This window comes from Diadema antillarum, unplaced genomic scaffold (genome assembly GCF_040938485.1).
Source record: "Diadema antillarum isolate AM-2024a unplaced genomic scaffold, OU_Dant_1.0 scf00000066, whole genome shotgun sequence".
Classification (NCBI taxonomy): domain Eukaryota; kingdom Metazoa; phylum Echinodermata; class Echinoidea; order Diadematoida; family Diadematidae; genus Diadema; species Diadema antillarum.
The window spans coordinates 904,323-931,797 of record NW_027270955.1 but is presented as its reverse complement, the minus strand read 5'-3'; the positions used below and the strand labels follow the sequence as shown (position 1 = coordinate 931,797).

The 27,475-nt window shown below is 39.0% G+C and overlaps 3 protein-coding genes across 3 annotated transcripts; 1 reads left to right on the top strand and 2 right to left on the bottom strand.

Annotated features, from left to right (window-relative positions):
- Positions 1-2,971: 2,971 nt before the first annotated feature.
- On the top strand, positions 2,972-6,190 carry LOC139716538 (ubiquitin-fold modifier-conjugating enzyme 1). Its single transcript, XM_071628078.1, has 4 exons — positions 2,972-3,094; positions 4,205-4,336; positions 4,776-4,943; positions 6,038-6,190. Exons 1-4 carry the CDS (start codon positions 2,972-2,974, stop codon positions 6,125-6,127), a joined length of 513 nt encoding a protein of 170 aa, XP_071484179.1. The 3' UTR covers positions 6,128-6,190.
- Positions 6,191-16,494: 10,304 nt separating this feature from the next.
- On the bottom strand, positions 16,495-17,634 carry LOC139716495 (trace amine-associated receptor 8c-like). The gene has a single exon (XM_071628037.1). It carries the CDS (start codon positions 17,632-17,634, stop codon positions 16,495-16,497), a length of 1,140 nt encoding a protein of 379 aa, XP_071484138.1.
- Positions 17,635-21,664: 4,030 nt separating this feature from the next.
- Positions 21,665-26,352, bottom strand: LOC139716537 (large ribosomal subunit protein mL41-like). Its single transcript, XM_071628077.1, has 4 exons — positions 26,145-26,352; positions 24,696-24,724; positions 23,859-23,923; positions 21,665-23,183 (listed from the first exon to the last, which is right to left on the bottom strand). Exons 1-4 carry the CDS (start codon positions 26,246-26,248, stop codon positions 22,989-22,991), a joined length of 393 nt encoding a protein of 130 aa, XP_071484178.1. The 5' UTR covers positions 26,249-26,352; the 3' UTR covers positions 21,665-22,988.
- Positions 26,353-27,475: the final 1,123 nt, after the last annotated feature.

Here is a 27,475-nt window from a genome sequence, read left to right as displayed (position 1 = left end):
TTCTGAAAAACAAGAGGATAAGCGGAGAAAAACTTTGTAAGTACTGTGTCTCTTCGGTAAAATATTTTCAGCTCACAAGTATAAAAGCAGCTTATTATGAGATTTTTGTCATTTCTGCATATGAAATTAATATGAAATTGAAGACCTGAATGTAAGAACGACCCAAGTCCAGTTTTTGGCCAAATTCAGTTTGACATGGGAAATTGTAGCTGATGCATGGACTCATCTTGTATATTAATGATAAATCCTAATTACCCCCGGAAGTGCCTGAAATGAATGAGTTAAATCTTATATCAATGTAAGAATGAAGGACTTGGGTCATTCTTACATTCATATTATAGCGCCCTCTCTCATCCTTCATTCACCTCTATAGCAGAATATCATGTATATGAATCAAAGAACGACCCAAGTCCATATGATTCAAAGAACGACCCAAGTCCATCACACAAAATGGCCTCTCCACAATTAATGTAAATGTTAATTGTCATAATATATTCTAATTTGTATATACAATGTTGCCTTCCCATCACAGTTAAATAGAATATTATTGGACAAATAAAAAAGATATGAAGTTTTTTTAAGTTTACTCGTAATGGTCTTCCATGGACTTGGGTCGTTCTCATATTTAGATACTCAATTGTGAGAGCATGACATCATCAAAAACTTGCTGATTCGAATGCATGTATTTAAATGAATGTTCCAGAAGTGTTTTCCGAAAAAAATAGGTGAAATTTCAAAATGTCATAAGTTCCTTATTTTCTTCTCCGACTTCGATAATAAATTTTTTCACTGTTCTGCAGGGATTTGTTTCTCTTTCTTATGAAAGTATTGATACAGTGCACTCCCGTGATCGAACACCGTGACGGTCATAACAGGGGCGGATCCAGGAATTCCGTAAAGAGGGGGCGCGTTTACAAAGTTAAAGGGGGGAGGGCGCACGCACCCCTCCCCCACCCCATTTTTTTCTTTTTATTTCTTTTGTTTCAACAAAAAAATAAAGGGGGGGGGGGGCGTGCGCCGGTTGCGGTCCTCCCTGGATCGGCCACTGCATAACGAAATTCCGGTTACAACGAAGTAAAAATTCAGGCCGCACCATTATCCGCTCTATGCCTATTTTTTATTTGTTCGGTTATAACGAAATTTCGATATAACGAAAGAAAACTGCCGGTCCCGAGGACCTCGTTATTACGGGAGTCCACTGTACAATATTTTGGGGTGGATTTCTGATTTCTTTAATTAATACTAGAAGTCATCAGTAATTTAATACAGTTAAACTCGCATAAGTCGATCTTCTCGGGACTGAGCAAAACACATCGACTTAGGCGAGTTTCGACTTGTGCGTAAGTCGAAAAAAATCGACTTACAGTTACACCACGCGTACACCAATGTACATGTATGTTTTCTACTCTGGAGCCGTGAGCTAGAGCGGTGTGCCCGATATTTGCCCTTCAGCAAGACACTTTATCCACATTGAATATTACCGTTATTCATTTCCAAAATTAAGAGCAAACATCTGACATTTATTCTAGCATCTTATGGAGCCGATTGTTACCGCTGTTCATTTCCAAAACTGAAGGCAAACATCCGGCTTCTTTTTTGGTGGCCTGCACGGCGTGCGTCTTTGGTGACCCCGGTCGCATATTAACCATTCGCGAAATCGTGATTCGATTCGCGAAAAGACTCCGCTAGTATATAAAGGCATAATAGATCGCTACACTCGGCAGGGGGGATACGTTGTCTTTCACTAGGTCTGGGTAACGGAAACCAAAATCTCGCGTGAGCTCTTGCGTTACCTATCGTTTATGTCAACGAAACATCGTTAATTTGCGCTTGGGATCGTTACTCATCGTTACTACAAACCGAATTTTCCCGATCGTTAATTTGCGTTAATAACGATTCAGGTGAAACCGCTTGCGTTAATGAAACGTTAATGTTTATTAACGCAAAGTTTCTTTTGGTATATACTGTATGTAAACAAAAACTGGCGTCTCGTGATTTTGACAGTGATTTATTACACAATAAAATCTTATTCGACTTAGGCACAGTGAATTCAATGGTTTTTCCGTGAAAGTGTTCTTGGAATTTCATCGACTTAGGCGAGTATTCGACTTAAAAAATTCGACTTGTGAGTGAATTAATACACGTAAGTCAATGGGGAAAAATCGGGACTTTTTAAAATCTTCGACTTGCGCGATTATTCGACATATGCGACGTCGACTTAGGCGAGTTTAACTGTAGTAAATAGTTTGTTCTCAACTTCGACGACCAATACATCCATCACATAGTCACATACAGACAAAATTAATGCATACAGAATCATTTACTTGGATTGAAAGCGTATATTTTATTACGTACTCAAAGATAACGTTGTCGTTATAGTTGCTGATCAATAGATCCATTGCAGGCACTGTATGACACCCCCCCCCCCCCCCCTATTCATCTCCAACTTTCTCTTGAGTCGGTGGTTATGAAGTTGGCGTTTTGTTGTCCTTTATTGAGGCTGGTTCGAGCTGTTTATTCACTCTCTGAATAAAAATCAAAAGCACGAGGCCTCTTCTTAGGTTGGATGGCACCAACTGCACCAATATTAACAGAATCTTTCGAAATTGAATGTCATATCGAAACATATTGAAACATAATAAGTATTATTAGACTTGTGTAATTGCCTGAGTGATATATTCATTTTGTTAGTCGTGTTGTACTAAGTATTTGGCTGATTTTGATTATATTTATATCATGCACTATTTAGTCAAATGATATGTAACTTACTTTTGTTGCGAAATACAAGAAATAGATTAAATACAATTCAGTACATCACTACTTACGGTTAAAAGTATGCTTGTACTTTGAGGCGAATCTCCAATGCGTATCTTCGTTGTGAGAGATTCTGTGATTTTACATGCACGCAATCCCGTCAGCGTGCAGAGCGCCATCTCTTGTTCATTTACTTCCGGGTCTTACCTTCATCATCATGGTTGATGCGGCCACGAAGAAAACGCTGAACAGTCTTCCACTGCTCAAAACAAAAGCTGGCCCAAGGGACAAGGATTTGTGGCCTACACGGCTCAAAGAAGAGTATCAAGCTCTGATCAAGGTAGGTCTCAGAGGGATTCTTGTGGAAGAAGCGCCTGGTTTTGGGTGGCATATGTTCACGAAGCTGTTCGCGCTTTATCAGGCCTTGCGTCGGAGATACTGCGGGGTGGTGATTGTCGTGTAGGTGCCAGCAGCTGCAGCTGTAAACTACTGCAGTAGGTGGCCCTGCGTCTAGCATACCGACCTTGCCCAGGCCATGTAATGATGTGATGTCAGTCGGGATCCATGTCAATCTAGCCAGCCATGCGTGATGCGATGTGATGAAACTCGACTAATTCACCATTCTGCCTCTTCACCGTGCAAAGTTACTGTTTTACTGACAAATGCTAAATTAAATAGGAATAAGATTCGAAGAACATACTCAAGTACTTCACTGAAAACCCATTTATCATGCCCTGTACTTCTTGTACTGCAATATAATAATAATAATGAGTTATTTCTGACACACAGCTACCGTACAGAAGAGACAAACTGAGCAGTGCTAGAGCCTAGTAGGCCTACACTTTGCACATTGTGGCACTTGTAGAAATAACTGAGCTCGAAAATGAGGAAAAAATGTGCGGTAACATTAATTGTGAAACAGAAAGGAAACTGAACCAGCCCTAGTCCAGCAGCTTCAGGTGTTCAGGATATTTTTGTGGGCAAGTAAGTGTGACCAATGCAGCCAGAATGCTAAGCATTTGGGCTGCAAGTTTTGCATTAATAGAATCTTGTATGAGTGGTTGTATTTTGATGTGATGGTAGCAAGTCTAATTTTTTGTGAATCAGGACTTCAAGACAATTTCGCTAGTGCAGTGGTTAAATTTGCGATTGTCGAGTCTGAACAGAAAAATAATGTATGCACATCACATTTACAATGATTCATGTTGGGATCATGGTTAATATTTTCGCGTGTTTTAAAATTTGCGTATAGCACATGTACCTGACCGCCAAAATTTGCGAAAAATAAAAACCTCACGAAATATTCAGCCTATACGGTTTGTGTATGCAAGTAATTTTGGCAATGGATAGAACTCGGGACTTCTGTGTTGTGCTGACGTACGCAATTTTGTGACTTCTTGTCGGCAAACTTTACTTAATTATTTCTTTCTCTTGTTTTTCCATGATGCAGTATGTGGGAAACAACAAGGAGGCCGACAATGACTGGTTCCGGTTGGAGTCCAACAAGGATGGCACGAGATGGTTTGGAAAATGCTGGCACATACAAAACCTCCTGAAGTATGAGTTTGAACTCGAGTTTGATGTGAGTTCAGCAGTCAAAATATTTCTCATTTTTATTTATTCCATTTGGTGGCTGAGATGTGATGTCATACATTGCAAAATGCAGTCTGTCAGATCATGTTATTCTTGTAGATTGTAAGCATGTTGGTAAAAAGTCACTCAAATGAGCCCCGTATGAGATACAGTCAACCTTGCTTAAGTCGACCTCGCATAATTCAAATAATTTCCTAAGTTGAAAACAGGTCTTTTCAAGTCCTCTTCTTTTAATATATTCTATTGATTTTAATTTCTCTAAGTCAAAACTATTTCTTCAGTCCAAATAGATTCGACTTAGGCAAGGTTGACTGTAATTGAAGATGACTGACAATTTATGATCAGATTTAGATCCATACCCAGTGGGAGAAATGCAGTGCATTTGATGTGGCTTCTTAACTCTTCTCGTGTTATATATTCAATGGTAGATCCCTGTGACGTATCCGGCAACAGCTCCAGAGATTGCCATTCCTGAGCTAGATGGAAAGACAGCCAAGATGTACAGGGGAGGGAAGATCTGCCTGACAGACCACTTCAAGCCCCTCTGGGGCAAGAATGTGCCAAAGTTCGGCATCGCGCACGCCATGGCATTAGGGGTGAGTATTGCACATTTTAGTGACTGAACCCTTTAAAGGACAAGTTCACCTTCATAAACATAAGGATTGAGAGAATGTAGCAATATTAGTAGAACACATCAGTGAAAGTTTGAGGAAAATCAGACAATCCGTTCAAAAGTTATGAATTTTTGAAGTTTTTGTGCAGTAACCGCTGGATGAGAAGACTACTGCAGTGTATGTATAACTGAGATGTCACATGCGTACAACAACATAAGGAAAATATAAAGAGAATTTCACAAAATTCCATCTTTTCAAAAAAGTACACATTCCCCTGACTCGTTGCCGACAAATGTTATGGGTAATATTATTCCCCCGCCTTTAGAAAGAGGCAAGTCAAGAGCTCTTTTGTTATGCGAAAAAAGTGAAAATATGTTGAATTTTCTTTTACATTTTCTTTATACTGTTGTACGCATATGACTCACAAGCTGTAGTAGTCTCCTCATCCAGCGGTTCCAACACAAAAATTTTAAAAATTCATAACTTTTGCATCGATTGTCCAATTTTCCTCAAACTTTCACTGATGTGTTCTACTATTATTGTTGCTTTCTCTCAATCCTTATGTTTATGAAGGTGAACTTGTCCTTTAAGATTCTTGTCTTCCAGATATATTGCCCATAGGACCTAAGAATTCCCCCAACTACATTCAGTCATAATGACCTGGTATAATTTGCTATTCCAGAAATATGAAAATGTGCATTCCCTTGGTAAGTGTTGAATATTTCAGTGTGAGAGAACTCAAAGCTAGGTAGTAAAAGTCTAGTGACCTCTGAGAATGTCATCATCTTAGAGGATGAAAAGAGAACATTTCTTTCAACTTTTGCTCAAAGGTTATAATTATGCTGTTTATGTCTAAATGTCTAGAAATGATGGTAAACAAGTACTGTAGTTAAATCAAGTTTTGCCATGTTGCCATAGTTGCAGAAGAAATGCATGGAATGCTTTTGTGCCTGTCATCATGCAAGGGAACTATTAAAAAACAATGTTGCTGTGCTCAGTTATTGTCAATTGTTTTTCCTTTCTCCCCCCCCCCCTCCCCCCTTCTTGATTTCTTTCAATGTATCTCCAACACACAGCTTGGTCCATGGCTAGCAGTGGAGATTCCAGATCTTATAGAAAAGGGCTTGGTCACGCACAAGGATGACGAGGCAGCTGGAAACTCATAGGAATTAGTTATAGAGATTGCAGCATATTATTCAGTGTATGTATTTTATTAGTAAGATCTCAAATGTTGTATAAAGTGAAAGACATCATATTAGATTCAACACAAGATGCATGTGCTTGTAGAGTCAAACTTGTCTATAGCGGCCACCCAAGGGAGACGAAAAAAGTGGCTGCTATAGACAGATGGCTGTTATAGACAGGTTCTTTAACATACTTTGTCTCTCAGAGGGAATTGTTTTTAGTGGTCGTATATGGCAGGTGGCCGCTAAATACAGGTGGTCGCTAAGACAGGTTTGACTGAATCTGAATCTTGCCCCTTTCCTGCAAAAGGAATGAAATGAACCTAATGAAAATGTCAAGAACCCAAAGTGTACCATACCATACTGTACCATGCCTTGCCTAAAGTGGACCACAACCCAGTGTGCTCCAAAACTGAACCGTATCGCGCCATGCCAGAGAGCGCTCAACTGGAAAGTGTTCCAAAAGCATACTGTACCAGCTGCTGACATGAGAAAAATGTGTGCAACATGCACTATGTCATAATGCAAAGAGTTGATTCTCTTTTTTAGGGACACCTTTATGTAGCGTAAGGTAAGCATGCAAGGCAAATGTGTTGGTTGATACAAAGCATGTGACCCCTCTCTGATTCGAGTCCAAAAATAGCTCAAGAGGTACACTAGCTATCTCCAGTGCAATTGAACGCTCCAAATCTGGAATGGTATGGTACAGTTTGGTTAGGTTAGGTTAGGGTTCAGCCCAGTTCGGTGTGCTTATGAGCGCTCAAATGCACAGCATAAGTTTTATTTTCTTGTTGCTGGCCCGGAATAGTGCCCAAACTCGCCTCTTTGAATGATCTATGGAAATGTAGGTGTGGTCTTCAGTTCAGTGTCCGTCTAACCAGTCGTATGTCCACACAATATAGACTGGGGATTTGTAATAAAAGACTGCAGTAAATGCTGGCAACATATGTATTATAATCCGTCAGGTCAAACATTCCAACTAACTATGCTCGGAGAAGAAGGCCATGATAAAGTATATTGCTTGCTTCATTTTGATCATATGAGAGAGTAGATGATAATAATAGGGATGATCTTTACTGGCTTTCCTTTCTGTTCAGACAGATCCAGAAATTATATCATTGGCTGCAAATGACATATTATTTATGAAGGATAAATGTCTTGTGTGGAGTTATATCAGGCTGATATTTTCAGTGGACATGTAAAGGAAACTGAAGGAGTTTTGGATTGGCATCAATTTTAGCCTGTTTATCCTGTTTTGAAACAACTCCGGAGTTAAATTCTGTTGATTTATGCAAATGTGCTGATTGAGTGTTTGTAGATATTGTACCTACTTTGTCAAATAATGGTGTTACAGCCTTACAGGGCATTTGGCAGTCATCTATTCATCTCATAGTAGCTGATGAAATCCACTTTATACCTCGGTTATAAACTCTCTCAGTCCCCCCCCCCCCCCCAAACAAAATGCCATAATTAACATTTATGGGCAAACCCTGTTAAAGCGAAACAATCGAGACTGCAAAGATTTCTTGTTTGACAGAAATCTTGTTTAAACAGACAAATAAGAGGAATAATAACAGTTTTACCAGACAAATCCTCCCATTCTAATCTGATCTGTTTGTATCCATGTTATTTATCCCAACAGGGTTCTGCCTGTATTCACAGTTCATATTATTTCCTTTCATGTCTGCTCAGCAAATTTTATCATGTTCTGCTAATCACACTCTCATGTGCAGCCCTGTGTTTCTTTGAAGAAATGACACTTACTGCAGGCAGCAATTCTACCCTGCTTCTCATTTACAAGTTACAAATCAGGTGGTTGCAAAGGTCCTTGGTATCACAATGGACCCTCGTTGTAACAAGGTCATATAATGGTGATGTACCTGATACAGTGCACTCCTGTTATAATGAGCACAATTACAACAAAATTTTGGATACAGCGAAGTAAAATTCAGGGCCCAAAATTACCGGCTAGATACCTTTACACACCTTATTTGTTCAGATATAACGAAATTTCGATATAGGTAATGAAAGAGAACTGCCAGTCTGGAAGACATTGTTATGATGTTATTTGCCTGTATGAGGTAATTTAGCAGGTCCCATTCCATATATATTCTTGTGGTTTTGTCCCTCATATGATGAGACCCCCAATATATCAAAGATACATGTACTTTTCTAGTCCCAATCAGCTGCTTACAGCAAGGTTCTTCTGTACATCGTACCAAAATAGAGTCCAAGGGACTATTAGAAATACATATTCATGGAAAAAGTTGCATGGCAGTGTGTTGCCAAACATTAAAACAAGTGCAATATACATCGCAGGTTATGGAGGCCTATTGGATTCCTGTTATGGAGGATGTATGTGTGCCACTGTGTTATTATAGTTTGTTTGCTTTTCACACAAAAAAGAAAGAAAAAAAGAGGAGGGGGGGGGGCACAGCTGTCTGAACTTTGGTGAAATCAAATTCAAACCAGCTTCTACCAGAAGAGATTTTGATGCAACACAAACCATGATTTTCTTGTATCTGATCTGCCAAGCTGTACAGTATTCTATTACCAGTAGTTCAAATCTGTTGTTGTGCATGCTAATGATGTACAGTGCACTCCCGTTATAACGAACACGGTTATAACAAAATTCCAGTTACAACTAAGTGCAAATTCAGGCCGCAACATTATCCGTTCTGTGTATTTTTATTGTTTATTTGTTCGGTTATAACGAAATTTTGATATAACGAAAGGAAACTGCAGGTCCCGAGGACTTCGTCATGATGGGAGTCCACTGTAGTATAATGTATTTTTATTGAAACATTTATGTGTAGAATGTCCATGTATTGCACCTTTCAATGAAATACATTGTATTATATTAAAATAAATGTCTTCTTGCATGCCCAACACATGGGATCTATGATAAAAAGAACAAAAGTCAGACTGATGTCCCAATTAAGTATGAGCAGTAACTGCATTGAAAATAACTAAAAGCGTACAAGATGTGTTTGCACCACAATATTCTCCTCCTCCTTTTCCCCATCTCAAACATTTCACCATCTCCTTGATTTTAACCCATTTTCCACCCATTGCTCCCTCACTTCTTTGTGTCATCCCCTCTCCTTCTCTTCTTCCTGCTTTTTCTTAATCACAACATAACATTAAAGTCACTATTTACCCGTAGGAGCAGTGATAAAAAGAAATGTTAGAGCTATCACATTTGATGCCTATGTATAGTTCAGTTGTATCACAAAACATCCAACCGTACAAAAATTTTGCAATGAGCCACAAATGTAAGGAGATATCACTAACTTTCTCAATAAACCATATCTGTAGATGATTTGTTCTAGAAGTGATTTTGATAAAACTATTGTTCCTATTTTGTATATTCAACAATACTTAACATTGATTATACTGATTAACATTTTTTACTTTACATTGTATGGTTGTTTTTATCCCTGACTCACATTCTAGAACTATTTTGAAGCACAAAAGCTGTTGTTTTTTGTGATGTGCAAATGGTAAATAGTGACTTTAAATGAGGTAATGCTAGGAGCCTAATGTAGTCCTTTTTCATCACCAGTACAGTAACGAAGCAATGTCATGCAATATGAAATAATTGTGATTACGTAACGCACGGATATTAGATGATAATGACGATTATTGATACATGTGTACATGTAGTATTCTTAGACAAACACTCTTCCATGGATTTTGCAGATGCACAACTGAGACCTTTGTTTATTAGTATTGCTTTTCTTTGGATTTTGAACACTACAAAGACACAATCATTCTTTCCACTATGGAATGCATGAAATACACATGCTTGTTTGTTTTGTTTATTAGTTGAAATAAAAGATCAGCAGTTACTTGAAAAAAAGAAATGTTTAATCAAAATAAAATCGATCACAAATTAAGTAAACAAAGGATTTCACAAATTTGCCACATCAAACAAACGTGGCAATGAAAAAGGGCACACGTATCTGAATTGAAGAAAGCTGTTTCATAAAATGTGTGTGTGTGTGTGTGTGTGCGTGTGTGTGTGTGTGTGGTGTGTGCGTATATGTGTGTGTGATCTAAACGCTCAGCAGTTCGATCACGCCATGCGACAAATATGTAAGGTTTCTAGTGATGAGTAGAGCCTGATAATGTCAACCTGACACGAGTAAAAGAAATGCCCTAAATGTAAATAAACCTGTGTTTGCTTTTTTTTTTTACTTGTATTAGTCGAAATTCACAATAATATTAATTTGAACAAGAATAAGCACCTGTTCTCACTTGCGCTGCTGAATCACATTCTTATTTAACATATACAATACAATATTTGTTTCTTCAAATCAAACAGTGTATACAAAAGTGATTGATATAAAACTCTGCATAGATTTCAGAAAAAAAAGCTATATTGATCAACGAAGTCAAACTAATCGATATCTGCTTAATTACACTGACACTGCTGCTGAATTATATTTTTTAATGTATAATATAACTTTTTTTTTTGCAAGCAAATCATATACCATGCATAAAAAATGATAGTTCTGCATAAATCTCAGACAAACGCACACACACAAAATACACACACACGAGAATTCTATTGCATTTTTAATGGTGTAATATAACACTTGACATCCCCACGGGAGTTATGTTTTCCTCAAGAGATTATATTTTCCCGAAACACTCCGCTCTGAGGGAAAATATTGCCCCGAGGGGAAAATACAACCCCGTGGGACTGTTAGGCGTTATAGGACAACAATAAACAAAGCACTACATTTGCTGTATGATAACACATAGGCCTATACATAATTAATACACATTATTCCAGCCCTGTATGCAGCCAGTCAAAATGCTATGGAATTATATAAGATCTTACTATACCCGACGTGACGTCACTGCAGGCAATACGTTATGACGATTTCGATCCTCGCTGCATTAGTCACGTGCTTGCATTATGACCAAGCAATGACCAGAATCTTTACAGACCATTTAATATATTTGACAAGATTACACCGCACAGCGTCATCCAGCAGACACTTGCAGAGTAGATGTATATACCAGCTTTTAACAATGTGATTCACGGCGTATTGAACTATGCAGTTGCCGGTGATTGAGCATTCTCGATGTCATTTGTTTCGTTGTCAGTTATCAATATGAAAGTACCTACGGGCTTACACAAAGAATGTCACAAGTATCATAGCAACAGATAGGAATATATAATATGTCGATCATTGCAATTACTTCACCAATGCCAGAAGATCTGGGCCCCATTTCATAAAGAGTTTATTTGATGACAACTCTTTGCTGGAATGACTATTGTCATGGTAACGACAAGAATACAGCTTCCTGATTGGCTGTTTGCTGTGGAAAGTTGTCATTCCAGCAAGAGTTGTCATCCTAACATCTTTTATGAAATGGGGCCCAGTTTCGTTTCATCCTACGAATGACGCAATAATCAAAGCGCGTTCCTCTTGGGGTCGAGTGACTTTTGGTTACGTTGTGATGCGCGCAATTCGGTGACGCAACAGAGCAAAAGAGCTTTTCAACTGTGATATCATTCGCGCGCGCGAAAACGTTTCCCTTATCAACCATGTTTCCAAACAAATCGCTCATTCTGGTAACAGAACTTTCCAATGTGCAAAGGCAAATCTGCTTTCTGCTCGTTATTCCAAAGGTGTGAAGCTCATATTTCTTGGTCCGGCTGAAAAATTTGGAGATGGATTGGCGAAGTATGGTATGTCCTTTTTCTTATCGCATCTGTTTCATGTCTAGGAGATTCATGTTTACATTTTTTTATCCAGTTCCCTCTGCGTGTAAGTGACTTATAGTCATTGCTTTCTGCAAAAGCCTAAACACCACTCTTCTTCTTCTTCTCCTTCTTCTTCTTCTTCTTTTTCTTTTTCTTTTTCCATGTCTTCTTCTCCCGGTTAAGTCTGCTTCCTTAAATTACCTGAAGATTCTTGCAGACTGTGAGTTACGTCCATTCGAGTGTTATAAACAAACAGTTTATTCACAGACAGTCAATTCAATTCCATTCAAATGATGTTATATCCATAAAGAAATACAAAGTTACATAGATAACGCCTACAGACGCGTTGAATCACATAAATGCTTCAACAAAACATGGATACACTTATAGTGATATCAACTTTGTATTTCCATAAATAAACAAGTAAGCAATTAGCATTAAAAAAAATGACACACTGATTAAATTATGCGCGTTATTTTCAGATTTCTAGAGTCGATGGCTCTGAGACACATACACCCATCAACTCCAAGCTCATGGAGCTGATACCATCAGACAGAGACAAAGAGATCGTGGGCAATGCCCAAACGTGCCCTGACTGTCGCCCTCTCGCCCCGCCCGACGACGGTTACCAGGCAGACGACGAGTTCGATCCAAACGATGACCTCGCCGATAGCATCTTCGGCGATACGTCACCGACGGTTTACTTCGTGTCCTTACCTCCAAAGAAGGTGGATGCTGATACAGGACGGCGACAGATTCCACGTCCATTGCCAACACAGTGCTCATCATCTCCAACGCCGAGCATCCGCGCCAAATCACATTCACCATCAGGTAATGGAGACCAGTCACATTATTCGTACACAGGACACTCACAGGACGATAGTGACGTTCAAACGAGTTCCCTGTCAGATAGCCTTCCGTCGGAGCGATCCGAAACCCTCAGTGAAGATGACTCCAGCTCTGTCTCACTTCAAGAGGAGACTCCGGCACAACCTGGTAGCATTCCACGTCTGCCTGCGACTGAGCAAAAGGGCGAACGAAATGATAGTGACAACATTGCTCTCAGAGAAACGGCCAAGGCGATCAGCGGTGCCCTGGTTGATTTAGAAGTGTTGGACGACTTTTATCGACTTGATGGAGACGAATTCGGTGATGACTTGGTCGAAGTCAAACCCCGGGCTCTTTCTGTCTGTCCGGCGCTCGTGGCCTACAGGGACGGGAGTGGACAAATCACCGTCCCGCTAGAGATGAGGTGCAACCAACGCGCAGCGTCCATCATCGCAGACTTGGCTGCGAAATTCGACATCCCACCAACTGTCAATGCCGTGGCGGGAACACCGAGGAGTTGCCATAGCAACGGACAATATGACCTCGATGTTTTCCCGCCTCCGCCTTGGCAGGCGTCCGACTTCGAATCCAGTGATGAGGAGCTTAAGGAACTTTTCCGTGAAAGTCCTGCTCGTGGTAGAAAGCGATGTCGTGATGACATCGAGGAAGGCGATGACGAAGATAACGAAATGGACGTGGAGAATCCTCTATGTAGCCGTCAGAAACGACGACGATTGTGAGATGCCGTGACCAGCATACTTTGGACAATATTACTTTCAATTCTTTATAATAAAACTAGCAAACCAGCTAGCTGAGAAAGTAATTATTGATTTGGACTGCCTTTTGATTCCATTTCATTTCTCTTTACCAGTTATCGTTTACGTTATATTTCTCTGGGCACTGCTGGGGTTATGATTGCGTTTCTTATTTCGTTTAACTTGAAATACATGATGGCCGATTCTAAAGCATTTGTTGTTAATAATCAGGTAATATCGTGAATATATAGAGGGGTAATAAAATGATTGTTACCAATATGAAAATACACTGATGATGGAGAAACAATGAAAATAGAAACCGTCTCTGTCATAGTTCAGGTAAAATAAGGAAATACATGCAATGCTGTATTTCAAATATCATGACCATTCCTTTGTCAAAATGCCTCCTTATTCAAAGGGATGGTAAAGTGTTGACTGAGGTGAGGTTTCAGCTTTCAACTTTTTGTGAGATACTTAGAAACCACCTCATCAAATGTTAAAAACCATACAATTCCAAGAGGAATCTAAAGGGATTGTATAATTTCGGTTGAGACCTAATTTCAGGTTTCTAACATTTTTGGTGAGATAATGAGAAACCTCTTATGAAATATGAAAGAGCATGTAATTCCATGAGGAATTCAACGTTTATTTGATGAAAATTGGTTTTGAAATGGCTGAGATATCCAAATCAGATCGATTCTAATGAAGTGTGGGACCCACCTTTTATTGCGCTCGCTTATAGTTTTACTTTGTTTTTGGATGTTTCAGTCATTCCAAACCCGATTTTCATCAAATAAATTTTGAATTCCTCTTAAAATGGTAGGCTATGTACTATTTCATAAGTGTTTTCTTGGTATCTCGCAAAAAGTTAAATGACCAATTCTCATCTCCACCAAAACTGTACCATCCCTTTAAAGTTTATTTGATGAAAATCGGTTTTGAAATGGCTGAGATATTAAAAAAAAACCAAAGCTATCCTAGTAAAGGGTTGGTCCTATTTTGTACCCCTTTTGGGATTGCTTTGGTTTGGATATAATTTCTCAGCCATTTCAAAACCAATTTTCATCAAATAAACTTCTTATTCCTCTTAGAATCATATGCTCTTTATTTCATAACAGTTTTCTCTTTATCTAGAAAAAAAAAATACACTGTATCATCAAATACCATTGGAAACCTGAAGCCCCATCTCAACCGAAAGTGTACCTCATCCCTTCAATGTCAAGATTCATTATAGTTTCAAATTATTCAGTTGGCATTGTTCTATTTTGATTTTGCTCGGCATCCGATGACACTGTTACGTGTATGTGTTATGTTTTTAGATAAACCCAATTGTGCAAACTCAATGAATACTAGTATACCATCGTTTGTTCAGAGTGCAGAGTTCTGCGCACTATCTTACAGTAATCATACCATTTTATTATATCATTATATCATATTATTTTCAAACTGGCATGGCTTTCGTAATATCATTCCGTCACACACACACACACACACACACACACACACACACACACACACACATGCACTCACATCCGCAACATAATGAAATGGGGAAGACATGGTACTCATGCAATGAAGGAAGACTGTAGGTATAAATGGATGCTAGACAACCTTAATAAACAGCAACGTCATCTCAAAATTATTTTCTCAACTGCTAATGCTGATTTAATATCATTTTACATCTACAAACTTCGATACGAATACGCTATACATAATTATGGCTTACAATAGTTATTTTCATGTACAGAACGTCACCCGAATTAAACTATTATCCTCCTCATAAGCTTAGTCACAAAAAAATATCGTCCCTTGTCCCTCTCGTTTGATCCACATAGAACGAGAGATTGGACTTCGTCACTTTCAGACACTTCCATCACTTATAACATTAAATTGGGAAAAATATAAATTTGAAACATCGACCAAAATTCGAATATACGCTGGATCGTCAAACCACCGGCGATTTGGAAACTTGTTCGCTCGTCCTTACAATAGAACCATCTTAAATCACTGGGTATTTCGCGCTCATTGTGTCCACAGATCCAACTATTACTGCATAATGCATACATCATTTTGATATAAAGCGCGCGCGCGCGCACACACACACACACACACACAAACAAACATACAAAAAGGAAAACAAAAACGGAAAACCAGGTCCGTCGGGAAAATCATCAATTTAATTTCCCTTACGGCGATTGGTGAGTGTACAATCTCCGCTTGCCATGGTTCACTCCATTTGGTTGTATGTCAGAAATTAGTACCATTCTACATGCTCATTTCTATCAGCTTGCTGGGTGGCCCGAGTTACATACGAGGACTATCACCAGACACATTGCCAGAAAAAAAAAAAAAAATCAAGAGGAAAAAGAAGAAAAAAAATTAAAAAAGAAGGAAAAAAAGAGGGGAGGTCTAGTTCCCCCCCCCCCCCCAGCTACCAAGGAGGGGGATTTCTCATGAACTTGTTGCTCCATCTTCCTTACGGCAAATCAATTTGTTACAATGTCTATGTCCCTTACTTGTGTTCACGGTTTAGGCCCGAATTCACGAAGGTGGTACAAATGAAACCATGGTTTAAACCATGGACAAAAACCATGGAGAGCCAAGTGTCGCATGGAATATTTCGTTACAAAATCAGTCATTTCGTCGATGAAATGATTATTTTGTAACGAAATGACAACATTTTGTAACTAAATTAATGAACATTTCGTCCACGAAATGATAATTTCGTTAACGATACTCTCACTTTGTCGACAAAATGACCAATTTCGTAACGAAATATTCCATGCGACACTTGGCGCTCCATGGTTTTTGTCCATGGTTTAAACCATGGTTTCATTAGTACCACCTTCGTGAATTCGGGCCTTAATGTTGATTCGATGCCTTTGACACGATTTGCAAAAGTTTCCACAGTCTATTTGGAGCAAAAAGTGTCCAATTTCAAAGATAGAAAGTCTACTGAAAGATACGCGCAAAAACATGAGACTAACCAGCAACCATGCCCTTACTTTCAACGACATTTGGGGGGTGGGGGAGGGTCGTTAAAGCTACTGGCACCTGAGCAAATTTTTGGCTGCATTCCGCAACGGTGCGTTAGTTATGACGTATACTATGACGTTCCACCAGCACGCGCACAAGTCGACCGCCAGCGCGAAGAAGTAAAATTCTCTTGACACGTCCATAAATCCACCTGACGACTGGATAACAAAGAAAACGGTAATTGGGATCCATGAAACGTAATAAGCAATTGTCATGACAATAACAGTGCGGAGAGTTTTCAATTCCAGGGAGTTTCTGCGTGGCTTTCGCCTTGTTCTGGTGCCAGTATGTTTGGGCGCGTCTCTTTTAGGGTCGTTGGTTGAGGACGTATCGGTGCGAAACCGCGACGGACTGGTAGACGCAGCGTCTGCGATGACAGCAAGGTTGTGATTGCATTTCGGTTTGACGCGCTTGCGCTGTTTGAGCGCAGCGCGCATCATGCAGGTATTTGCGATCGTCGTCGTGAACAGCGGAATTGCGATGAAGACGAAGAGCATTCCGACCCAGGCGAGATCGGATCCTCCAATCTTGAATGCATTTCCCTCGCATCGATCTTCCGTCGACTGGCTGAGGGGAAAACCATCTATGGGGAGAATCGGCACGAAGGGACAGAAGGAGAGGGCAAGGATGACGCCGAGACCAAGCTTGGCGCGTTTCGGTGTTACTATCGTAGGATATCGCAGTGGTAGGGTCACCATCAAACAGCGATCTAGACTAATGCAACACAGGACCAGGGCCGACTGGTACAGGAACAGAAAGTGGCCGCGGAGCAGGATCGAACACGAGATCGGGTCATGCGGCCATACGCTGGTGGGACCCATGATGATGCCATAAATCGCTCCGCAGAGTCCCGCTAACATGTTCTCCACGGCCAGCACCTTGTACAAGAATATTGTGGTTTTGTCGAAGAGTTCTTGAGTGCGCTTGAGTAATGCCAATGTAAAGATATTGCAAGAAATGACCAATATTGTCAGAATGGCGTAGGTAATACACTGGACAACTCTCCTGACACCTAGAAGATTGTCTACATCCATTTCTCCTGATTCAGTCACTGCCAAGCCATCCATGACACTAACGGGGATCTTTTCCTCAATAGACCCTTCTTCCATCCCAGGAAACGTCTCAAACCCCCCAAATTGCCTCTTCATCTTTATCAGTTTCGGCAATCGCAACAAATGTCCTTACTGCGATTGTACACTGAAATGTCTCTACACTTCATTCTTGTCCATTATAAGCGCAATGATATCAAGTGGTTTCTGAAGAGACGAGTTTCATGCTGTCTGATGTCGCTAAATAATTGTCGCGGGTGACGGCTTTCTATAAGCCTTTGCACAATAATCGAGAGATGATATCATTCGCACTCATGAGTAGTATGAAGGAAAGCATTCTCAAACCGTTGCCTCGGGAAATGGCAACTTCCGACTTAGTTGATACATGGCATCCCGGTTCATGTAATTAATAATGATTTAAGTTAAGTTCAGATATTGTGCATCCAGTGAAGAAGATACGACTGATAGCTTTTGACTCTTCATACGTACGAAGCTGGGGAAGATAACTCTTTCACAAAGTTAAGTTCTGTAGAAAATTAAGTTTTAAGGTGTCTTGTTTATTTTATACCACGGCATAATATTATTCACTATCTCACTGAATGGCCCACACCTGTAAATCACCGCCTGTGATGTCCAAGTACAATCTCGTAAAGCCTTTGTCTGGCGATGAGAACTGGCGGAGAGAAGTAAACTATAATACAGATCTAAGAGTAAGTGCACCGATGTTCTCCTCTCGCATCGCATCTCAACTCTTGGTCAAATCGCGCTTCAGCTTGGAGAAAGTCACTTAAGTCGACGTTTACTGCAAATGACGACGGCTCTATGCTTATTATCCAAGTGTGGCATCTCATCGTTTTCGATTAACTGTAATGAAATATCTCAGACTTCCAAAGGATATTTAGACACAATTCTGTGATATTTTCTATGTTTGCTCTCCAATGGCCAAGACTGGTAGTGTGGTATAAGGCGTTTTACACTCTGAATGTACGAGACACGACTCACTCGCTAATATTATGTCTTATGTGCAATATCGACTTGGACTGTAAATGCGACGTCATCTTAATTAAGACGCAATGTTTACTTCGATGATTCTACCGCGCTTGCCATAGGGTCTACTCGAAATCTCGGTAAAGTGGGTCGCGTTGAAATTCATCCGGGCGTCACGGTATGGAGGTGTTAAATCAAACAGTTTTAATAAACAGCGGTGTGGACTTAATTAGCTCTCTGTTTGCGCGAGTCATTAGCAAGGTAAAGTTGCATACTGGGTGCTCTCGAGTTATATACAAGAAAAATGCAGCACGGCCGAGTTCCACAAAGACCACGAGCAAGCTATACCAATTAAGATAGCGGTAGACGGTATCTTCAAAATATTCTGTTCATATAGCTACAATGTATTATGTATATCTATCATCTTACCACATCATAAAACGGCAATGTTTATTTTATTTTTATTTTATTTTTGGGAGGGGATTCGCCAAATCGCTCTATAACAATTATGAATGTTTGAAAGTTTTGTCTTTTGGCATCAAGATTGAATAAAGAACATAATGAAGTAGCGATAAAATGTATGAGAGATACAGATCATTGAATATTTCAAGTAAAGTCTGCAGGAATAACTGTTGTAATGTCAACATTGACTTTGCACATTAGGTGAAGGACACCCATGAGTCATACGGCCCACGAGTTCGACATTGAAAAGAAAAAGGTCCATGAGTCATACAGCCCATGAGCTCAACACTAGGCAAGAATGGCACATAAGTCCGATAGTACGCAAACAAGACCAATGAGTTCAACACAAGGAAAAATATGGCCACGAGACTGACATTACATCACGGCCTGTTTTGCTTAGTGTCGAACTCGTGGACCTTGCTTACCTAGTGCAGGACTCATACTGTTAGGCCTGGTTTACCTTATAATCTGGGTGCCATTTTCGGCCTTACCCTGTTTTACCGTCCACCCAATGTTTTCCGATGGTCTTACCCTATTTCGGGGGTGCTGAAACCGAATCTGGATGACGCAACTCTCGAATCCTTGGGGGTTTTGTGATAGTATCCAAGATGGTCGTCACAATGGCCGCCAAAGACAGATACAGTATATCTATGTGTTTCCATTTAAATGGTGAACAATCGAAAACAATACAATTGATGGATTTATCCTATTTCGAGGGTGCTGGGTCATCAAGATTCGGATTCAGCACCCTTGAAATAGGGCAGAACCATCTATTATTTTCAATTTTTACCATTGAGAAGGAAATACATGGAAATTTACATTTTTGGCGGCCATATTGGCGGCCATCTTGAATATCTTACACTCCTAAAAGAATGCAAGAGTGAATCTTCCAGCTTCGGATTCAGCACCCTCGAAATAGGGTAAATCCATCAATTGTTTTTAAATTTTCACCATTTAAAAGGAAGTACATGGACATTTCCATTTTTGGTGTCCATATTGGCAGCCATCTTGAATATCTCAGAACCTTCAAGGATGCAAGAGGTGCATCATCCAGAATAGGATTCAGCATCCTCGAAATAGAGTACAGAAATCAATCGATTGCTTTCAAATTTTCACCATATTTAGAAGGAAATACACATGTACATGAAAATTTCCATTTCTGGCTGCCATATTGGTGACCATCTTGAATATCTCAAAACCCTAAAGAATGCAAGAGTTGAATCTTCTAGATTAGGGTTCAGCACCCTTGAAATAGCGCAATTCCACAAATTGCTTTCAAATTTTCTCCATTTAGAAGTAAAACATGGAAATTTCCGGTTTTGGCTGCCATTTTGGTAGCCATCTTGAATATCTCAAAACTCTCAAGGATGCAAAAGTTGCATCATCCAGATTTATGATTCAGCACCTCCGAAATAGGGTAAAACCATAAAAAAACAACAACATTGGGTGGACGGTAACACAAGATTCAGGCTTTGGCACCCAGACTATAATGTCGGACTCATGGGTCTTAATATTGCCTACTGTCAAGCTCACGGGCCGCGTGACTCGTAGGCTGTATGACTGGTGGGTGTCGAACTCGTGACGTGTTCCCCTGAGAGCGATGTTCCGTTATGAATAGGGTGGATATAACAAAACCCTTGTTAACTTTGCAAGTCACAACTCTTAACATATATGTATCTTTGTTTGTGTACCGAGAACCTGATATAAAAAGTAACTTTCATGGTTTCTGGGGTCCTTGTTATAAGGAGGTCCCTTTGCACTCATTTTTAAACAAAAAGCATGTTTTATAACTACACTTTCAGGAGTAGAAATCCTCTTTGTGGATCTGCGCAAAGTATGTCACAATTATTCAATGACCTTTATTATTTTGAACAAGATTGACTCCTTCTTCGACATAAAGTAAAAGCTATTTTCATTATACCTTCAAATAACGACTGGTGCAACTCTATAAGCATATGTCTCAAAGGATGGAATTTGATACTGCAACTTTCATAATACAGTATAAGTCCAATAATGCTCATAACTGCATCGATTTGTTTGGCTTCACTATTGTCAAAGTTAGTGAAAGAAAGATGTCATACACAGTTATCTTGCGACTTGATTTTGTATAAATATAATACAATTGTAAAATCTATGATATTCATGAAACAGTTAACCTTACCCAAGTCTAATTCATTTGAACTAAAGAAAACATTTCAACTTAGAGAAAATTTGACTTATGAGGGATTAAAATCAATAGAACTATATAGAGAAGAGGATTTGAAATGACCTTTGACTTTGATAGGCGATTATTAGACTTATGCGAGAATGACTGTATATATACATATATATACATCATAGAGAGAGACCTATATGTCTGGACTATGTTGATAAATTTATCTTACAGGTAATGCTTGGACTGTGTCTATAACAAATTCTTGGATACTGATGTGCAATATTGAAATCATAGAGTAATTTCAAATAATACACGACAATATCACAAGCAGCATATTACAATCATACCTACTTAGTCTTCATATGATCACATCACACACACACACACACACACACACACACACACACACACACAGACACACACACAGACACATTTCAATTTACACTGTGGTTCCCATACATACTTATCCTACAGTGGAGGCAGGAGAAATTTATGAAAGTGGTCGTGACATACCAGAATATGATCATCATTTACATAGATCATTTATTGCATACTTGAAACAACAAGATTTCCTCTCATATTTCACATGCATCTGCATGGTTGTATGCATATGTCCAGTTCTGCAACATGTTCACAGCTTCCTATCGACATTTCAGGATGGGAGGGTTGTAGTCAGTATCAACATTTCATGCACAACTTGAGAATCAATGATTTTCAGCATTAACCATCGTCCTAGTCCTTGTCAAAGGTCCTTCCACCATACTAACTGCAAGGGAAGCAAGTAGAGGGTCTGCATGCAGTTCAGCTCCAGAGCAGCAGTGAGAGGATTTTGGGGGATTCACTTGAATTTCTTGAAGGAACTATGCACCACAAATGCGCATAGACTTTTACTGATTGATATCCTCAACATCACTTATGTGGCAAAATGACTTCTAAATATGTGGCATATACCGTATTTTGTGATAATTTGTCTATTTTTCTTGAGTACACTTGGATATGTACCCCCCCCCAAAAAAAAAAAGGCTTCCAATTCAAATTCTGCTGAGGACCATTATCTGCCAATCATTGCTGTAGTGCTAACATGAGTAACAAACGACATTGGAGTGCACCTTGGGGCTTCCCCTACAGACCAAACATAACTTACTTGTTTCCCCCACACAATCTTTTGTTAATTGCATTTAATGCAGAAAACTTCATGTTCCAGTATCATCATCATTTAAATGTATGGTGCAAATTTACCATCTGTTACAACATAATTTGATAGTAACAACAAAAAAAAACCGCTGGTCTGAAGGACTTCACTTGAAAGAGAGTCACCTGTAGCACAATATGGCCATTAGACCACAGACCTCTAAAACAAATGCCTTCTATGGAATATCTACATTACATAGCATATTGTGGATTGACAAAATGGCATACACAAGACATTGTGCCATCTAAGAAGTAAAGGTGCTGCCACTGCAAAAATTGAAAATAAGAATAAAATGTGTTGCAATGCTTGTCCACATGATGGCCAAATGTCCTTTAACCCGTTTAGGACGAGTCCCGAGTATATTCGGGCAAGTGTCTTTGAGGGAAATGCATGTTGCAGCAAAATCAGCACGTCCTAGACGGGTTAAGATCGCAGTAAGGACATTTGGGATGGCTCCGCCTGTAATGTGAATACTAGCTGAAAATGGCCTTGGGATGAAATCCATGATACCTTATATATAGAGTCTGTCTGCCAACAGTGATGTCCATTCCAGCAGCCACATGATCAAAGAAGCCACAAAACTGTACTTGATTTTGAGAGAAAGCTTATCTTCTTTAAATGGTGAAGTAGGCAAGAAAAGAAGCACAGTCGCTCTTATCAACCCGCTTTTCCACCGCTGTGACCGTCATTGCCTTCATCCACCACCGAAGATGTCACAGGCGACGCCTGATCATACTTTCCAGCCTTGAAGTCCTCGATGACTTTGGGGGCAACGCACTTCTCGAATATTTCCCGTGGAGTCAGAGGAGCTTCCTGCGAATCAGGAACTCGATAGGACACGTAAGCCTTCAGCTGAGACATGAATGCAAAAACAGATCAAGAAGTTTGGCCATTGTAGAAAGGTGCAAGGTATTTCAGGGATATGAGAGCACATTTGAAAAAAAAAATCTGAAGAGAACCCCTGAAACTTATGAAAAAAGGGGGTCTGTTGTGCATTAAACTGTGAACATTTCAATGTATTTGAATTGCTAATATGTCTGCAAAGTAGGATTTGGTTAGAGGAAGAAAAAGGCTTATTTCAGACTGGACTCTTAACTCTCATATCCCTGTACTGCCCCTTTTTTCTTAATGAATATGTAAGACAATTTCTTCAGTAATTGCATTTTGTGTTACAATAATACTGATGTACATAGAAAAAAAAAAATTCAAATAAAGTGTGTATTTGCTATTTATCCAGAAATATTCAAATCCTTGATGCCTAAGTGACAATGTTTATCTGACAAGTGTGAATACAGAATGGCTGACTACATCATCTCAGATATCTTACATATTTGAAATCTTTTTCTATGATGCATTATGATTTAGCCTTCGGGCTACTACTTCGCATGTTTGTTTCAAATTGATAAATCATTATCAAATCAAATCATGTCATATTTTCTTGTTTTTCTTCAATACAGGTTTTTGAATAGCTATTTATAATCATATAAGAGCTGTCCGAGACTAACAATTTAGGACACAAACACTCACCGCGAAATCCTTGAGATCTGGTACAATGATTTCAGGAACCATTTCCTTGACATTCTTGAATCTCACTATGAAGGAAAGAAAAAAATATTGGTTAATTTATAACAAACCTTTACAGTACCATATTCTGCACTGAAAGGGAAAAACATGCTTCGTTATACAAGGTTAATTGCAATTGACAGTGAATGACACAGGATGTTTTGACAGAAGAATATGATACAATGTTATTCCCAATTAATGATTTTGTTTTGATAATACAACTGTACATGCAGATATTTCTCTCTAGCTTGTTCGTTATTTTGTTCTCTCTTTAACTCTATAATGGATTTCCTATGTTACATGTACATTGTACATGTAATGCATTATTGCTTGATTGAAAATAAATTGCACAACTTACGGTAATGCACTTCAGACATAAAATGTCATCGACTGACAAGTCTGCAAGGTGCAGAAGAAAACCACTAGTATAGTGGTAACAAAGAAGACTGCATTGATTGATTGAAAAAAAAAATTGTCTCCCCTACTATTATTTACAAAGGAGATCATATACATTGCACATTATAAGCTCTTGAAGTACTGGTATTCCAACACTTTAAGATCAAAAGGGTACTGTAAAATTGGATATTTTTGCAAGACTAATTTTTCAGGCTCGGCCCGGTAAGAAGAGTTTCATGTGTTTTCAATTCCGCAGAATCAAGGTATCAACTACTAGAGTATTATATGGCAAGCAAAAATATTTGCATGCTTTTATTTTTGTGGCAGTTTCTGGATGCGCAAAATGCACGAAACTTTCCACTTTTACAGTAAAAGGTGTGCAAAATTTCAGTCAAATATACTCACAATTTAGATTGTAGCCTGTGCCCTGAATCCTTGATGCTGTAAGAATGAGAGAATAATGCATAAGTAGCAGAAGTGCCGATCACAAAATTATTTCATACAAAATTTCTACACAGTGTACAAACACATATGATGTAAAAAACACACAATCTAGAAAACACAAATGAGCAATGTTAAAATTGTCTGAATGGAGATTAATTGAGCACTCTAAAAGAACAAAATAGGAGCCTTGGTTGTAATAGACCTGGTTACCAGCAACTTTGATATTCTTGCTTGTAAAACATTCATACTAGCATGAATCAATGGTCTATTTAATGATTGCATCAAATTGTGTGCAAACGATGTGTCTCATTTCTCTGACATTCTCCAGCATGAAAAGATTAAAACATGAAAAAAGATAAACAATTGAAATGTTCTGCAAGAAGAAGCAGTCTCAGCCAACAAAGTCAATCAGTTCAGGTCTGTAGAACTGTCTCAAAAAAACAAAACAAAAAAGCACTGGAAGCACTTGAGTGGAAGTATCATCCATTGAAGAACACACTATATCAGAGACCAACACCAGAGATGAGGGACACGTGTAAGCAGTATACCCAAGAAATTAAGTGAAAAAAAAAAAAGGCCTAGCCTGCAACTGGTTCAGCAGAACATGCTTATAATTACGGTACACACAGTTACAATTGTATATCTAGCCCTACGCAAGGGAGTAGGGAGTGAGCAACAAAGAAGTTCACACTTTATTTGTTGCTTTTGTAAGCATCAAGGCTTTGGTGGATTAATAATAATTAAAAAAAAATACTCAAACATACCAGTACAATGTACATCTCATCTGGTATCACGCAATCAAAATTATTACATAGCCAATAGTATACTGTAAGCTGTAGTACTATCATTTTTATAGTATAGTACCGTACTCAGAGACTAGTGATATCCAAATGCTGGTTTTCTCACTGACTTACCCTGTGTTTGATTTTCTGCAGTGACTTTTAGTTTTGTTAACTCTCAACTCTTATGCAATTCAACAGGGCCCTTGCACAATGAATTCACCATGTTCACATTTCTCTTAAAGTCAGATATGACATCCTGCAAAAGCAGAGAAGTTTTAATATGTGAGCACAGGGTCTAAATTACAATTTATACAAAGCATTATTTCATACAAAAATTCGGCTACAGTACAAATTGTAATTTACACTCTCACTCCTCAGTGCATGGACTTTAAATGGTCATGCGTGGAATAAATGGATATGTCATACTCTAGATCTAGATCTAAAAATATCCATTTGTTGAAATGGTCATGAGTCATGCCACCGAGTAGATTGTGCTCTATCTAACGTTATAGACTGTCTAGATTTCTGAATTTAAAATTCAATTGGCAATTGCGCACTGTCACTGAGGCTGAGTGCTGATGTGTCATCGATATCATCCCATGGCCATGGATTTTATGTTTGATTCTACTCACTGTTTGGATGAAAATGTTTATTGCCCCTTTTGCTGGTCATCTCTTTGTGCCTGTTTGCACCTCTACTGATACCTCGTAAAAGCTGCCGTAAAACTGGCATCTTCGGCGATTTGCGATTAGATGATCTTTACTTTCAAAGATAACATTTAACACCACACGTGGGACTGGGCAGTTCCTTCCCTGCTAGTATATTTGTACCGTTCCTTGCTGTGGCCGTGCACGAACTCTGACGTACGTGCGCGTTGCGTCACACTGGGCATTACAGCATTATCATCGAGCTAGCTAGCGAAAGAGTACATTGTACTGGCGTGCGCTTCTGCCGTGCGCTTCTTTCCCCGTACTTCCTTATAGAACGCCATGTGCTGCAAAATGCAAAAACCCGTGATCACCGGTTTCAAACCAGCAGCTGTGATCGGTACCTAGTATAAATTTGTTTTTTGTTGTTGGATGGTTGTTGTTTTTTACTCACTGTGTGCCTGCAAAATTAAAAGTATAACTAATGATAAGAGGTTTTTCTTTTCTCTTTCAAAGTAAAAACTACTGTTCAGAGGTTTCTAAATCTGCACGAGCAAAGAAAGATCTAAGATCAGTAGTTTTAACTCTGTACACCTCCGCATGATTTTCAGATTTTTACATTTGAGCAACAATAAATTAGTTATACTGAGGACAGAGTTTCAGAATTTGTGAGAATTGGGATGAAGAAGTAGAATAGTTTCAAAATTTAGAACAAATTTCAATGAACAAGGATGATGACATGGCAGAGTCACCATAAGAATGCATGAGTTGGGGCTCAAGAAAGCAGAACAAAAGAAGAAGGCATGCCCATAGATTATGCACAGGTGAACTCGCAAGCAAGCGGTATTGTAATGGAATTACACTGCTACATTTCTGAAATATGTGAACCTGCTATGTCATCATCCTTGTTCAGTGTAATTTGTTTAAGGTTTTTCAAAGTATTATTTCTCGGCTCAAGAACGACAATAAATTCCACAAATCTATACATGGAGTTGTCGATTTATGTACTACATGATGTGAAATTATGAAAATCGTCTGGAATGTCCCTTTAACGAAACCTGTGATTGGTAGGGGCTTAGTTTTATCTCTCCACCTGCGAGATGAATATCTGTTTAAGACAGATGCGTATATTTAGGGGAAACCAAGTAAATCTAGTTAACGTGTATAGATTCTTTGGCTGCACTGAATTGCAGTCTTAGCACCTGAGATGATGCATACAATGTACGCCCCCATTTTTCTTTTTTGTTTTAACAACAAAAAAAAAAATAATAAAGGGGAATGCGCCCAATCAGGTTTAGTTGTGCATGCAGAG